Source organism: Miscanthus floridulus, chromosome 4 (genome assembly GCF_019320115.1).
Source record: "Miscanthus floridulus cultivar M001 chromosome 4, ASM1932011v1, whole genome shotgun sequence".
NCBI classification, from domain to species: domain Eukaryota; kingdom Viridiplantae; phylum Streptophyta; class Magnoliopsida; order Poales; family Poaceae; genus Miscanthus; species Miscanthus floridulus.
The window spans coordinates 30,362,401-30,379,590 of record NC_089583.1 but is presented as its reverse complement, the minus strand read 5'-3'; the positions used below and the strand labels follow the sequence as shown (position 1 = coordinate 30,379,590).

Sequence of the window (17,190 nt, the reverse complement as noted above, 5' to 3'; positions counted from 1 at the left end):
AGCTGGACCTCGCGTTTGACACCTTGGACGTGAGCCACCGGCACCACCATATATAATTTGTTTATGATGGATTAATTGCTCCAACCTTTTGTAATCAGATGGATGCGTGTGCCAAGCCCTCATGCCGGCAATCTTGTAATACGATTTTGCGCTGAGCCATCGAGCTCAGTGGAGCGCGGGCGCGCCTGGTGTCTCGTCGTTTCCTCCTTTTTGCGCGGTAGCTTATGACGACTAGTTAGAAAATTGTAGAAAATCCATACTAGTTGAACTTGCGGACCGTGTTCAGCTCGATGAGCATGTTCTCTACCGAGCGGTAATGGACATCAAGGAGGAGCTTTGATTCTACGAGGGAGAGCAGCAACGGTCATGGAAGACCGTGTTCCCTTTCTCATAGAATCAGAGCTCTTCCGTGGCCAAGTACGGTGCCGTCCGGTGGAGAAATGCTCGCCGAGATGATCACGTAAGAAAGGTCAACTAGTATGGATGGTTATTTATTCACATGTCCCAATATCGTCGCAGTAGTCTGTCAATCACCGTACCCAAATGTAGTATATATATAAATATAAACGATAATCAATTGTTATGTGTGTACACTCCTATTCTTCTGTTAATTTGCGGAAATATCATGTGAATTACTTACCTACCGCAGTAAAAGACGAGAACACAATGACCATGGCCACGGCCATGAAAAATGCCAACAACACAACACTAGCAACTTTCTCGATAAGCAGAGTAGTGTTAAACGCTCTGGAAACCTTTAAACTTTGTCAGTTAAGATTTCCCCTTCAAATAAGCTAGGCACTTAAATAAGGCTTATGCTAGATTCTATCACTAGTACAGATACAAAAATGATTTTTACAAATGTTACTATCCTTGAGGTGGCACGTCTTGCAGGAGTTCATTTTATAGATATAGTTTTTATTTTTTATAGATATATCTGGTGGTGTAAAAGCTAGATGGCTGCCCCGAGAGACAACATGGATGAAGAAATGATGAATATTATCAACACCGACACTCAATTTGCCAATGGTGTCCAGCAGGATGTAGATGACGGGAGTCAATACCTGGCTCTTGAAGATAACCAAGAAAAAATTGTGCAAGAAAATACAGGCGAGGTATATATATTTATATATATATTTGAATATTATATATATATATTTGAATATCTATCATCTATTATATGTAGCCCTCTGGATCGACGACAACAACGGCGAAAAGCAAAAAAATTCATGGCCCAAAAAGCCATTGGAGGGGCGCTACATAATATCAGAATTCAATATCGAGACAGGCGAACCACTTGGTCCACACGCAAGGAAATTCGTGCAACATTGTGGGTGCCTTGTAAGGGACAGACTTCTGATCAGTGCCCATGAATGGAAGCAAAAGATCAACGAGCCTCATGTTAGTTTTGTCTCTGATCTTGATAAGAATTTAATTTGGGATGATATTCTTCAACATTTTACGTTGCAAGCGGATGATTATGATGCTATCAACGATGATGAATTGAAGGAACTAGTTCGAAATTGGGCTATGAAGAAGATGGCCACACAATTTCAGACTTAGAAGAAATCCCTATACATGAAATACGTCAAGAAGAATGTAACGCCCAATTTCAATACTAGTGGCCCGCTCACGAAGTTGAGGCCCTACTGAAATGATTTTGTACAGTACAAGACATCGGAAGAGGGTGAGGAACGGGTGAGAAGGAACCAAGAGAATGCCCAACATAAGGTATACCAGCATGGCATGGGATCTGGTGGCTATGCGACTGCCATTCCCAAGTGAGAAAAAATGGAAGTGGATATTCTTGCCAAGGGTATCACACCAGAATCACTCAATTGACCCAAACACGCGAAGAATTGTTTTTTCGCTCATGGGGGAAGACTGGACCTAGAGACTAGGAAGCTGGTTCATGGCTCAAAACTCGAAAGAGCAACACAAAGATTATCTTATGCTCTACAAGCTAAACCTATTGGTGCGTTCAGGCCCAATAGAGAGAAGGATGAACTGACATATGCCCTCGAGACCATTGAACACAGTGGCCGAACGAGAGGTTTAGGACGGAATATTTCTTGGGAGCATGGTTTTCCTAACGATAGAGATACCTATAGAGGCCGATAGAGAAGGAAGGATGAGGATGCAGCGCGGATCAACAGGTTGGAGGAATTGGTTCGTGAGTCATGGGAGACGTTGCTTCAAGCATAGGAGCACGAAAAAGACATGCAAGCTAGAATGCAGGACGAAATTATAAAGCAAGTGCAAATAGCAATGAGTGCCCAGAGGCAGGCATCAGATCCAGGAATGAACATTAATATTAGCCCTCCTGATCAGTTGAAAAGCAGTTGCGCTTCCATGGAGTTGCCAAATCAAGATGACGCAATGCTACTGTTTCCCCGTGGATGACATCACTGCACCATTTATATCATGTGAGCTACATATTCCAAAAGAGAATGCCACAATCATGGTGGCTCTCGGTGTTTTTTCTCCTCCAGATCCAACCAAGACACCAAGAATCCATGGGGCAATAATACCACCTGGATATGTTAGCATCTCAGTTGATAGAGTTAACAAAGGTTTTAGTGACCTGCCTCTTGACATTCCAGGAGGTGATGGGGAGAAGACTCTAGGAGAAGCAGATAAAACATTCATACTATGGCGCAAGCGCTACATCATTATTCCCGGGGGCTCTAGTCCATCGCCACTTCCTCAACTGCCAGACAATAGGTGCGAAAAAAGTGAACGAAACAATTTTTTCACAAACTTTCTATTGACATGCATGATTAATAATAACAATTTCTTATACATAATTATTCTTTTTTGTAATCACACAGCAGGGCCTCTGCCAACCTAAGTTCAATTATTCAATCTCCAGATCATCATAGTGCTCTGGGCAATCAGGTGGAAACGCCGCCACCGCCGCCACCTCCAAGGAGGTCTCCAACGCCTCCAAGGAGGTCTCCAACGCCTCCAATGGCTACCCCACCTCCCTTGATGACTAAGAGGAAGCCAGCTCCTAAGAGGTCCATCCCGCAAACAAAGTCGTTGTCCCACTAGCCGGCAAAGAAGAAAGCCTCATCTAATCTAGTTATTCCCCAAAAACTATCTTTTGAGAAAAGTGAAAAGGAATTAAAAGCTACAGTAAAAAAGATGTGGACAGTTTCTTCGAAAAAGTAAAAACGCAACGAGAAGAGAGGGAGAACTCGGAGAAATCATACTTCTACCTACCTCCAGATCTTCTAAGAAAGAAGGTGGACCAGAAAAAGCGGAAATCTCAAAAGACCCGGCCAAAATCGGACTACGACCGCTCTCTCACCAAGTCATTTGAGGCGGCACAGAAAAAGACTAGACCAGGGAAAGGTGTTGCACAACTCGGACAACAATCGCAACAATCAGTCCCCCCTCTTGTCGTTCATAATCAATATGGTTCGAACTTAGACTTAGACGTCGATTTTGAGGAGCTGGCTCGATTTTACGAGGAAACTGGTTTGGACCTTGCCTAAGTGCTCGCTAAAGGACCATCTGCTCCGAAAGTGGATCCTTGGAAGAAATTTGAATATGGAAAGAGTCTATACAACCCTGAGACCTTAGGTGAACTGGGTACACAAATGTACCTACTAAACAAGTGGTACATGGCGGCGTGTGAACGGGGAGAGCCCTTTGTTACTGTCAGAGTTAGAAACCAACATTACTTCCGTGGCGATGACGTTATATATGTCGAGTTTGAAGAATTACACCAACTATGCCACTTGGACTCTCTCGACAAAAGTCTTATTAGCTGCTATTGTCTGTAAGTGTGATTATTTTCTACTATTAAAGTATGTATATATAAAGCTACATGTATATATATACATTATATATCCTCACACTGTATTTTTATATATGTAGATATGAGATGACAGAGCTTAGAAAGAGAAAGGATAATGATGTTGGTTTTGTTGATCCAAATGTCGTATTCAAACACCCTAATCCCCCGCCTCAATGGAAAGCTAAACTCGAGAAAAATCTCATGAGGTTCTTAGTGAACCAACAAAATAAGGACATACTCTTCCCCTACAACTTCAAGTGAGTGTTAAATAATTAATGTCGATCATATGGACATTTGTTCAATTATTTGCTTACTAGCTAAGCTATCTCCCATATATATACATATATGTTGACTCTAGTTAATGTCGATCATATTTGTGTATAAAAACATATGCAGCAATCACTGGATATTGATGGTCATCGATATGGCCAATAGTCGGTTGAGAATCTTAGACTCGTTAAGAAAAGAGCAAACAGAGTACCAAGACATGATAGATATTATCCAAGGGTAATATGGTCTCTCTAGCAACTATATATACCCCGATCTCTTAACTGCAACAATTATTAAAGACCAAATTAATGTTTTATTTTATTGGACCCAGTGTTTGGAAAAGTTTCATTGAGAATCACCACATAAAACATTGCAAAGCGCCACTGGATGTAATCACACACAAAGTAAGTACTATCTACATTTATATATATATAATTCAATTAACACAATGCATGTTTTCAATTCACCGGATCTTTTTTCTCGTAAAAGTGGGTTCTGAGATAAGAATAGGAGAACAACTACTGCGGATACTATGTTTGCGAGTTTATCAGGGGCGTACACAAAAAGAACTCCTGAAGAGATCCTCAAAGTATGTTATATAAATATATTCATATATTCACAATTTCTTTTGTTGCTCATATATATAAGTAATCAAGTGACTGACACACACACACACACACACACACACACACACACACACACACACACATATATATATATATATATATATATATTAATACTTTTCCTTTAACTTTTATTGAAGACTCTATGGTTGAAGGAAAAAGTCATACGACGTGACCAACTGAAAGCAATTCAAGAGACCATAGCAGGATTTCTTAATGACCAGGTCCTCAACCCCGCCGGCGAGTTCTACAATGATGTCAACGAAACAGGGAAGCTAAACTAGATGGAGTGATTTTGTTATCCTAAGGATATGATAGAATATACAATGCAACCTTTATTTGTAATATATACATATATATATATATATATATATATATATATATATATATATATACACACACACACACACACATACATACATATTATATATACATAAAATAACGTACAATATATGTATATGCATGTAATATATACGTTAGTTTCATACTTTAATTTGTACAAAATGTTCGAACATTATAAACGTGTAGAATACGTATATTATTAGCAGCGTAGAATGCGTATTCGAAAACCTATTCGAAAACCATAACGAATCATCAATTGAAAATAGAAATTAAAAAAAAAGAAAAAAAGGAAACCTTTAGTCCCGGTTGGTAATACCAACCGGGACTAAAGGGCCGCCCCACGTGGCCAGGCCGGGAGGCCCTTTAGTCCCAGTTAGTCTTACCAACCAGGACTAAAGGTGCACCTTTAATCCCGGGCGTGAAACCGGGACTAAAGGAGGGGACTTTTAGTCCCGATTTGGCACTCTTGGTTCTAAAACCGGGACTGAAGGCGGTTGAGAACCGGGAGTACAGCCTGTTTCTCCACTAGTGACATGGGATGCACGTAGAAAGTGGCCAGTGGCACGGATGATGTTCGAGGCAGCGCGGACCCACTGCTGCTGCGCTCCCTCGCGAGCCTGATGCGCTACGCGCTCTTTTGCTCCCCCTACGCGACAGCGTCCGGACACTGTCAAGTCCGTTTGAAAAAATCATCCTAGAGCGCACCTGTGCCCAGGTAAAATGTGTCGTGATTTTCTCGACGAGGTGAAATTTGCTGAAAATAAGCATATAAGAGGAATCTCCAAAGGTCGCCCGACCATCCAATTAGGCCAAATCGGCTTAACTTTGCACACGTGCAAGAAAACGAACGAAATGCATCTACGCTTAACAGTATTTGCTCTGTTGTTTTTTCTCAATAAATAAAACCAGTGGGCAGCTCCCCGTCCCGTTTGGTTTAAAAAAATGCATATTTTATTTATATTTACAAGAGAAAATTTAAGACGCTTGGAAATAACGAGAGCCATCTAAATTGGATGGTTAAGAAACAGGAGGAACCTTAAGCTGTGGGTTGTTAAAATTTAGTGGATTTAGAACCAGCTCTAATTAAATCATGGAGGATAAAATGGTACTCTCTGGTAGCAACGATATTACGCTCGTTCGACCCTATCCGATAACTTGACAACTCTAGCCTGCGTGGATTCAGTGCCAGCCCTAGGGGTAGGACACGAGTTGCGACGGCTGAGGGTCCAAATGGAGGAGAGGTCTAAGCCCAAGTATACAAACTCTCAGGTCGTATAGTTTATTAGGCATTAGCAAACTAATGAGAAGAAAAATATAGAACTGGCCAGGCTGTCAAAAAAAAAAAAACAACATCGGCATTTCTTTTCTAATTTTCTTTCCCCATGGCCCTCGAGTATAGATGAGGTGAGGAGTCACGCTGCACACACACATTCTGATCATGAGTTTGGGGCGTGCGCCTTACACACGCGGAGCTGGCGAGTCGTGCCACCGCGAAGAGCTAGACTACCGGAGACATGGACACGGCGCACGAGGACGGCGACCAGGCAGGGCTCCACGACGATGACATCTTGATTCTTGGCTTCTTACGAATTGCGATCACCGATCAGTTGTTTAGGCCCAAAGTATCTTTTCTTTTTTATTTTTAATCCAAATTAATTATTTGTATAGTATTCTATACTTCTAGTACTTTGTACCCATATAGTCATATTTTTCTTTTAATTTAGGTGTTAGAATTTTAGAATGTTACCTAAGAAACATTTGTCATAGGTGAGAAAAAAAAACGAATATATTATTTTTTAATCTATATTGTTCCTCGATAATTATCATATATCTACAAATATATTGTTTAATTTATATTGTTCCTTGATAATTATCAGGTATGTTAAATTAAAAATATATTCTTGATTTTATTTTTATTTTGCAAATAAAATTAGTACATATATATTATAAAATTTTATACATGGTTACGTTGTGAGGAGATCGCAGAGGGCCCTTGAGATCCGACCGGCACTGGGTGGATTCACTTGCCATGGATAGGAAAAGCTGTCTTCTTGACATGCGACGTTGCGGGCATAGTGGGTTTGGGTAATGCCTCCGAAAGCCATGCAAGAGTGCAAGCAGATTGGGGTGTCCAGTCGGCCAGGGGTGCTCTACCTGCTCGGCTGCACACGGATGAAGCGCGCAACCCAGAGGAAGTGTATGAGGGAGGTGGCGGTGGATCAGATAGACAGGGTAGAAGCGCGAGGCGGGCCAATTTCCGACGAGGCCCTGGGGGCCGAGCTCTGGGCGGATGGGTGCTCCGGTCCTCTGTCTCGCAACGCACGCCCTCTTCTTCTCTCAACTCTCATGTCTCCTGCAGCTCCCTCTCCTAGCGCGGGTAGGCTCCACAGCGTCAACAGCTAGAGACGGCACACGACGCGGCCTGCGCCGCGAGCAGCCTGACAGCCAAGTTTCAGAGCCTTCTGCACGCAAATTTTCTGATGATTTCGTGTGGTGGCACTACTCCCATCCGTGAGCAGTATTCCAAGTGGATCTTTAACTCACATTTCCCATTTAATGACCCTTGTATTTCCATCGATAGATTATTAGGAGATAGAAGGGTTCTGAAATTGGTCTGCCTGCGGATTTGTCAAGTGCATGAACCGAGAGCTACGAGGATACTACGATGGTCTGAATGTGCAGGCTGCTCCAGAGTCCCATAGTTGCAACCTAACCTTGCATGATAAGATTTCAGAAGCCCGCTCTTTATCTGATCAGAATACTGGAAAGAACAAAGTTGACATTCAGAAACGTAGTTGCAACATATCTGTTACAAAACCTTCATAGGGTGGATACAAAAAAGCAGCAAAAACAAGATTCAAACAAGCAAAACCGTTGGGAACAAGCTGTTCGGCTGCATGTCAGCAACCTGGACTCCACCCAGGCCGCCGCTGCTGGGACTTCGTCAGGCTCGCCCTCCTCGACTCGGCCCAATAGACAGCGCCAGCCCAGCTCAAGAGATGCATTGAACAATTGTAACTGAATTCGTATTTCCAATTAAGAACTCCTCCTCCCGTATCTCTCTCTCGCCCTGCTCCCCTTCTTCTTCCTCCCCAAGTATCATTCCCTCACACTGCAGCAATAAGCTGCTGTTGCTGCAGCTGCAGCTTATTTCTCTCTCAGATTACTGTAGCGGCAGCACCAGTTTCAGGCCCTTTCGTCCCATAACAGTATCAGTGGATTTGCAGGTTTCGTGCTTTTCTGCTGTCAGTGAGTGGCAAAATTCCACTATGCAGTCAAGATCAAGAAGTCAATGATTCCTTTGGGGTCTTACCAGAACAAGATTTAATGCATAGAGTGTGGAAAAGATGGCCAGCTGCTGCAATGTAACAACTGCTTGTTATCTGTTCATGACATCTGTAGGACCTATTTGCCTAAAATCTGAATGAAACCAACCCAACCCATCTGCAGAGTCAATTGACGGTTCTATTAGGTATGGGCTGGGAGCCGGTTTTACTTTAGTGAACCGTAGGTAAATGTAGCGTCCGGTTTTAAGAACAAAACCAGATACGCACTATATGTGAGCTTAGGAAGTCAAATCTCACATATAACTACAAATAAGGGTAATATCAATAGACAATGCTCAATATATAATGTACTTAGTATAAAGAATATAACCTTAGATAGGAAAACAGCGAAAAGACAACTTCGTTCTTCGGGTGAAGACTTCAATTCCACAGGGACATCTGACTGGTTGATCACAAGCCTAATTCCTCAAAACTAGCAATCTGGTACCCATCCGGGATTTTTATTCAAATATGTGAAAGATAAAGCAAGCGTAAGTACATGTCGTACTCAACAAATATAACATGGGGTTCATGAGGCTCAAAAAGCTGACGCTGGTTTAACTGCGATTATTTTTTAATTGTCATAATTTTAGCATATGAGTATCAACAAGTTTATCACAAGCCCGTATAAACATAGAATAATGAATAGCATAAACAATTAACCATTAGTGAGCATCTTCATCATCCATATCCATTAGTGTTCATCATCATTAACCATTAATGATCATATATTCCGTAAGGGTTCTAAGGCCGCTCGTGACCGTGAGCACGGCTGATATACCAGTTTTACACTCTGCAGAGGTTGTACACTTTCACTGTGAGTCGTGATTTACCCTTTCGCCCGAAGTCGCGAGCCTCTTAACCCACTACCAAGGAAGGTCGACAGGGTTCACTATGAAGCCTTTCAAAGGTTCGTCTAACAAGTTAGTGCCGCTAAGGTTTCTTCATCAATAAGTATGAGCCCCCCTCCAAGGAGTGACTAACAAAATGCCAAGAAACCAAAGTGCACCCTCTTTGCAGGCCGAGATCATACAAATCAGAGCCCCTCTTGCGTCATAAAGATAACCACTAACAAGCTAGAAAATGTCCTCATACTGAGCTAAAGCCAGAGCCATATAGCCCTCACAGCTGTACTGTAAGTCCCGGATGATCACTTACAGATAAGTCCTTAGGGAGAGGAATCTAGAGCATTTAGAAAGTAGTTAAACACTCCAGCCCCCTATTTCCATGTTGCTAAAAAGCATCTTTTAGTGTTTATTGCATATACCATTAGTCAAGTTACCAGATCATAGTCGTAGTTGAGCACTAGCATCATACTACCCAATGCATAAACCCCATAGGTATCAAGGCACAAGGTAACAAAGTACTAGGAAATTCTTAGTGGTAATCAAGGTAAACACATGCAGTATGAATTAAATCATTAAAGGTGTATAGGACAACAAGGATGATCCCGCGCTATACTTGCCTTAAAACACCGATCCTTCGGTAAGCTTTAATGTTCAACGTTCTTCTTCTTCTTTTTCTTGATCACCTATATCTCACCGACTGGACGTAATCATAAAGCACCACACAAACATCCATACAATCATACATGAAGCAAACAATAGAACTAAATCAGAACAGTACACTAATTATAGAAAAATAAGTAAAAGAGGTTGAAACATGATTCTACGCATCGCTACGAACACACAGTCGCAAGAAGCACTCTAATCGGAGCTACGGTTCAAAAGAGACTACTACCAAAAGATTTGCTTTATACGTGGAAAAGAAAACTATAGGCTTTATTTATTTTAATTATATAAATTCATAGATATTTTATAAATATTATAAGTTGAATTAAGTCAAATTTAGATTTGAATTATAAAACTAAAGTAAAACAAATCATATTTTATTTATAAAATCTAGTTGCATAATTATTATTCAAGTTAGAGTTTAAACCACAAAATTCTAGAAATAGTGACATGATAAACGTTGTTACAAATGCGTAGTTTATGTTATTACGAATCCAATGCAACTACAATGGGCTAAAACGGAGTTAAATTATAGAAGATATAAAATAAACAAGATTTCCTTTATTAAAATAATAGATTAAATCTAACCTCGAATTTCAAAAGTTGAAACCTACTTAACAGTAGTATGAACATGTAGATTATAAAATTACGAACCTAACGCAAGTTGAACGGATCAAATCGGAGTTAAAACAGAGAAGTTATGGCTAAAACAAAATCAGTGGCAAATCTGTAAATAAGTGAAAACGTATTTTGGATCTAAACCGAAGAAACTACGCTTTCCAAAGAAGAAAACATAATCTGTGATTGCGCCTTGGACCGTGGGTTCTATTTTAAAGAAACTGAGGGGGTCTTTAGAAAGATGGCATGCGAAGGGGTACGGGATGATCTAGACCACCAAATCAGAGATGGACGACTCAGATAAGATCGAGAAGAGAGAGGGAGGAGGCTGCCGGCTGGAACAGTAGCTGGCACGGTGGTCGGTCATTGCCGATGGCAACGAGGTTGCCGCCGAACACGGAAATCAACCTACAGGCCACGAGAGAACACACTAGGAACACAGGGAGAAGGAGAAGGAGATGGTGAACACACCTAGGGGGATTTTGGCGGCGCGGAGCAAGAGAAGGCGGCGCTGTGCTTGGCTGGGCGACGGCGGACGACGACATGAGCTTGCTAGGGCAAAGGCGGCGGCTGTGGCTTGCTCTAGGGCTCGGTGGGGGACGACATGGGTGCGGAGGCTCACTATTTATGAGCCGGACAGCCTTAGGGCACAAGCTATCGAGGGGGGCGGCGTAGCGGAGCCGAACATGGACTCCCGCAAAGGAGTCTGGGTCCGTTATGTGGGTAGGAGACGAACCTGTCATGTGGGCTAGGGCTATCGGTGAGCGCAAGTGCGGGACCTGCTGTCAGAGACAGAGGAAGAAAGGAGAGCAGGCGGTGTCCGCGCGGATTGGGCCAGCGCTCGGGGTGGGCCACGGGGCAGCACTGCTGGGCCACGCGGAGAAACGGGGAAAGAGAGAGAGCCAGGCTGCGAGGGAGTAAAAGAAAAATGGGAGCTGGCCGGGACAAGCGGGGAGGAATGAAGTGAGGCTGGGCCGAACGCGGAAATGAAACGGAAGCAGGCCGGCTGAGGGAAGAACCAAAAGGGGAGATGATTTACTCTTTCCTTTTTCCATATTGCTTTTCCTAATACTTTTTTTTCAAATAGAGTTTGAATTCATTTGAACCTTGGTCCAAAACCAAATTTCAAATATTATTTCAGATATACTTTTCAATCAAAATGGAAAATCTTGGTAGCTTTTCAAAACAAATTTTGCAATCCTCTTAAACTCTTTTATTTTCTTTCTTTTACTTCAAATCTATTCTTAATTTATTTTTAAAAGCAATTTAATTTTATTTTGATTTTTTTGTCAAAACCACTCAACCAAATAAAACAAATGCACCAGCATGTATGCACATACATGTTGCTACCTTATGATAAATTTTAAATTAATGAAAATTATTATTTTCCTATGTTTTCATGAGCACAAAATTCAAAAATAAATTATTTTAAACCTATTTTCAAAAGAGGCAAATTTTAGGGTGTTACAATTCTACCCCCTTAAGATAAATCTCGTCCTCGAGATTCAAAAGATAGTGATAAAAGAGATATGGATACTCTGCCTTTATTCAATCCTTATTTTTTCAAGTTATATCTTTCATTAAGAGTCATTCTAAGATCCTGGTTGGCTAATCTGCATAAACATGATCGTCTCTCGTATTGAGATCCTCCAACGGTGTTTTCTCCTTCACACTAACATCTGAAAACTCAATCCACATTACTATCCTCACAGGATGCACCTTCTAATAGGTCATTCTCATATTCCTTAGGTACAGGTTGAATACCCTCATACTCAATTCTCTCTCCTGACGGTGTGGTTAGAAGCACTGAACGCTGGGCATACTTAATCACTTCTTTGCATGCAGATAACCATCCATTTCCAAGGATAACATCAATGCCCATTAACTCCAAGACTATAAGGTTTGCCTTGAAGTTCTTCCCTTTTATGTTAAGACTAACTTTTGGGCATAAGCAGTTTGCCTTCTTTTCTCCTCCTACAGAGTTAACTATTAAGGGTTTCCTCATCGGAAGCATAGTTATCTTATGTTCTTCCACATATTCCCTAGAGATGAATGAATGTGACGAACTGGGGTCAAATAACACCATAGCAGTGTCTGAGCTTACTACAATCAAACCATAAACAACCTCCTTAGCTCCATGACTAGTATTCAGATCCATATTGTTCAACCAGCCTTGAATGTAGTTTTGCTTTAACTTATTGCCTTGCACCTGCTCCTTATGGACGTTCTGTTCTGACTCCTGCTGCTGTTGATTCTGGCTTCGATTACTCTCAACAAACTTCTCAAAACAATCATTCTTATAGTGTTCAATCTCACCACAATCATAACCTTCCTTACTAGTAGACATATTTGTCGTTATCAAGGTGATAGTGTGAGATGACAGACATGGCTCTTGAGAACTAAAATTAGGTTGCTGATACTAATCCTGGTTTGTACTCCCAAGCCGATTCATAGGGTGTGACTGATATTCTGGTTGTGTAGCGAAACAGAGACGAGTATTCCTTAATTGGCGTTGAAGGTCACGCTTTCTCTTCTTCTCTTCCATCTCTCGATGCTTGTTCTCAATTACAATTGCTCTGTCCACCAATGTTTGATAGTCGGCATACACCACGGTCATCAGCTATAGTTGCAAACCATCATTCAGTCCTTGGAAAAAAGCATTTTTGTTTTTAGCATCACTATCCACCTCTTTTGGAGCATAATGCGACAATTGAGTGAACCAGTTATGATACTCACACACTGACATAGATCCTTGCTTTAAGTTGAGGAACTCTTCTTGCTTAAGTTCTACCTCACCTAACGGGACATGGTAGGACCTGAAATTCTCCTTAAATTCCTGCCAGGTGATAGCAGGAGCATTGTCGGGTCGTCCATACTCAAATGACTCCCACCAATCTTGGGCAGTTCCTTGCAGTTGATCGGAAGCATAAAGCACCTTTTCATGGTCATCACACCGAGCTATGTCCAATTGTTGCTCCATAGCTCTAAGCTAGTCATCAGCTTCTAGTGGTTTGCTTGTATGAGAGAATATCGGTGGGTGTCCCTTCATAAATTCACTACACTTGTCAATAGGTGGTGCTTGTTGTGGGTTGTTCAACACACTTTGGGCAATAGTCTATAATAACTGAGTCTGCATCATCAAAGCTTGCTCTATAGATAGGGAATTGGATGGCGGTGGATTAGAATTGGTAGGATTCCTTCCAGCACCTTGTGAAGCACTTCTCCTGGTAGCAACCATCAGTTTTCAACATGTATGAATTAGAACTCAGTTGTTCATAACATCCTTAATTATAGCTTCAAGAGATGACAAGATGGGATTGATGGCAATTGAGACAAGAGAACACCAAACCCTAGAGATAACTAATACTTCCAAACGAAGCGCTAAAATATAAGAAACTTCATCTTACAAATCCATTAGGGGACACAAAAAGGGTAGCTAGCACCTTCTTCCAGATGAGCTAACTAGTAGCACGATGTCCTTACATCCCAATGAGACTCTTGTGTATGGGCAAAAACAAGAAATCTGAAATTCCTCGCGAGCAGAAAAACAGCAATGCGGTAAAACAACTATAACTCTCATTCCATTAATCCAATGAAGTTGTAGATTATACCGTTGGAAAGCTTATAAAGTTTTCCACAACTTTCTCATAGAACACGTTTCCAAATTTTGCAGTTAACTTAGTTGAAAATAGTACACAACAGAAACTACTCTAGATTTTAGACAGCACGGTTGCATCGTCTTGTGATTTTCATATCTCCACAACCAAAATAGATATTAGGCTAATTCTTGTGCTCAGAGAAATATATTGAAGTCTACTATCATCTAGAATTTTTTCATAATTTATGATCCTCCAAAATCAGAGATGTAAGCCAAAGAGTGCAAGCTGCTCCGAAACAACAGGATAGAGGACACAGAAGAAAACCATAACCCAACTATTTATTGTACTAATCCTTATGCCTTAGGTCTATAAACTAATTGAAATTTTGGGAACATCCAACAAGATCATTGTAGTCATTACAAAGATTCAAAACAAGCAGAAGCACAATGACAATTAAACAAAACACTAAAGGTGCACAATTCAATCATTGACTCAACTTGCGATACTATCGTCCTCATTGTACTAGGGGTAACATTCCTAAGACTCATCTTAAGATTACGCAAGAAGGAGATGAGGAACAGTTCTAAAAGCATATTAAATCAAGGAGTGGAGATGAGAACAAAGACTTCAAAATAAGAACCAATGTAGAGATGAATAGCAAGGGTAGAGATATAGTAGAGAAGAAAATATCAAGGTTCATAGAGCAAGAATTTTTGTAGCAACTTCTAAACCTTAGAACGACAAGTTTCTACTAGGATTGCATTCTACAGTCAGCATTGCTCTGATACCACTTTGTAGCACCCAGTTTTAAGAACAAAACTAGATACGCACCATATGTGAGCCCAGGAAGTCAAATCTCACATATAGCTACAAAAAAGGTAATATCAATAGACAATGCTCAATATATAATGTACTTAGTATAAAGAATATAACCTTAGATAACAAACAGCGAAAAGATAACTCCGATCTTCGGGTGAAGACTTCAATTCCACAGAGACATCTGACTGGTTGATCACAAGCCTAATTCCTCCAAACTAGCAATCTGGTACCCATCCGGGATTTTTATCCAAATATATGAAAGATAAAGCAAGCGTAAGTACAAGTCATACTCAATAAATATAACATGGGGTTCATGAGGCTCAAAAGGCTAAAACTGGTTTAACTATGATTAGCTTTTAATTGTCATAATTTTAGCATAGGAGTAGCAACAAGTTTGTCACAAGCCAGTATAAACACATGATCGGGTAAACGTGAATAATGAATAGCATAAACAATTAACCATTAGTGAGCATCTTCATCATCCATATCATTAGTGTTCATCATCACTAACCATTAATGATCATCTATTCCATAAGGGTTCCAAGGCCGCTCGTGATCGTGAGCATGGCTGATATACCAGTTTTACACTCTGCAGAGGTTGTACACTTTCACCATGAGTCGTGATTTACCCTTTCGCCCGAGGTCATAAGCCTCTTGACCCACTACCTAGGAAGGTTGGCACGGTTCACTATGAATCCTTTCAAAGGTTCGTCTAACAAGTTAGGACCGCTAAGGTTTCTCCATCAATAAGCATGAGCCCCCCCTCCAAGGAGTGACTAACAAAATACCAAGAAACCAAAGTACACCCTCTTGGCAGGCCAAGATCATACAAATCAGAGCCCCTCTTGTGCCATAAAGGTAACCACTAACAAGCTAGAAAAGGTCCTCATACTGAGCTAAAGCCAGAGCCATATAGCCCTCACAGCTGTACTATAAGTCTCGGATGATCACTTACAGATAAGTCCTTAGGGAGAGGAATCTAGAGCATTTAGAAAGTAGCTAAACACTCTAGCCCCCTATTTCAATGTTGCTAAAAAGCATCTTTTAGTGTTTATTGCATATACCATTAGTCAAGTTACCAGATCGTGGTCGTAGTTGAGCACTAGCATCATACTACCCAATGCATAAACCCCATAGGTATCAAGGCACAAGGTAACAAAGTACTAGGAAATCCTTAGTGGTAATCAAGGTAGACTCATGCAGTATGAATTAAATCATTAAAGGTGTATAGGACAACAAGGATGATCCCATGCTATACTTGCCTTAAAACACTGATCCTTCGGTAAGCTTTAATGTTCAACGTTCTTCTTCTTTTTCTTCTTGATCACCACATATATCTCACCGACTGGACGTAATCATAAAGCACCACACAAGTATCCATACAATCATATATGAAGCAAATAATAGAACTAAATCAGAATAGTACATCAATCATAGAAAAATAAGTAAAAGAGTTTGAAACACGATTCTACGCATCGCTACAAACACACAGTCGCAAGAAGCACTCTAATCGGAGCTACGGTTCAAAAGATACAACTACCGAAAGATTTGCTTTATACGTGGAAAAGAAAACTATAGGCTTTATTTATTTTAATTATATAAATTCATAGATATTTTGTAAATATTATAAGTTAAATTAAGTCAAATTTAGATTTGAATTATAAAACTAAAGTAAAACAAAACATATTTTATTTATAAAATCCAGTTGCATAATTATTATTCAAGTTAGAGTTTAAACCATGAAATTTCAGAAATAGTGACATGATAAACATTGTTACCAATTCTTAGTTTATGTTATTACAAATCCAACGCAACTAGATTGGGCTAAAACGGAGTTAAAACATAGAAGATATGAAATAAACAAGATTTCCTTTATTAAAATAATAGATTAAATCTAACCTTGAATTTCAAAAGTTGAAATGTACTTAACAGTAGTATGAACATGTAGATTATGAAATTACGAACCTAACGCAAGTTGAACGGATCAAATCGGAGTTAAAACGGAGAAGTTATGGCTAAAACAAAATTAGTGGCAAATCTGTAAATAAGTGAAAACGTATTTTGAATCTAAACCGAAGAAACTACGCTTTCCAAAGAAGAAAACATAATCTATGATTGCGCCTTGTACCGCGGGTTCTATTTTGAAGAAACCGAGGGGCTCTTTAGAAAGATGGCATGCGAAGGGGTACGGGATGATCTGGACCACCGGATCGGAATGGACGGCTCGGGTAAGATCGAGAAGAGAGAGGGAGGAGGCTGTCGGCCGGAACAGTAGCT

General features: G+C 40.6%; 1 protein-coding gene across 1 annotated transcript; it reads right to left on the bottom strand.

The window, feature by feature from the left end:
* Positions 1-12,182: 12,182 nt before the first annotated feature.
* On the bottom strand, positions 12,183-12,842 carry LOC136548330 (uncharacterized). The gene has a single exon (XM_066539898.1). The coding sequence runs from the start codon at positions 12,840-12,842 to the stop codon at positions 12,183-12,185; it is 660 nt and encodes a 219-aa protein (XP_066395995.1).
* Positions 12,843-17,190: the final 4,348 nt, after the last annotated feature.

Bases quoted from the DNA above. Each gene is read 5' to 3' on its own strand.
- LOC136548330 (XM_066539898.1), bottom strand. From the start codon at position 12,842: ATGTCTACTAGTAAGGAAGGTTATGATTGTGGTGAGATTGAACACTAT.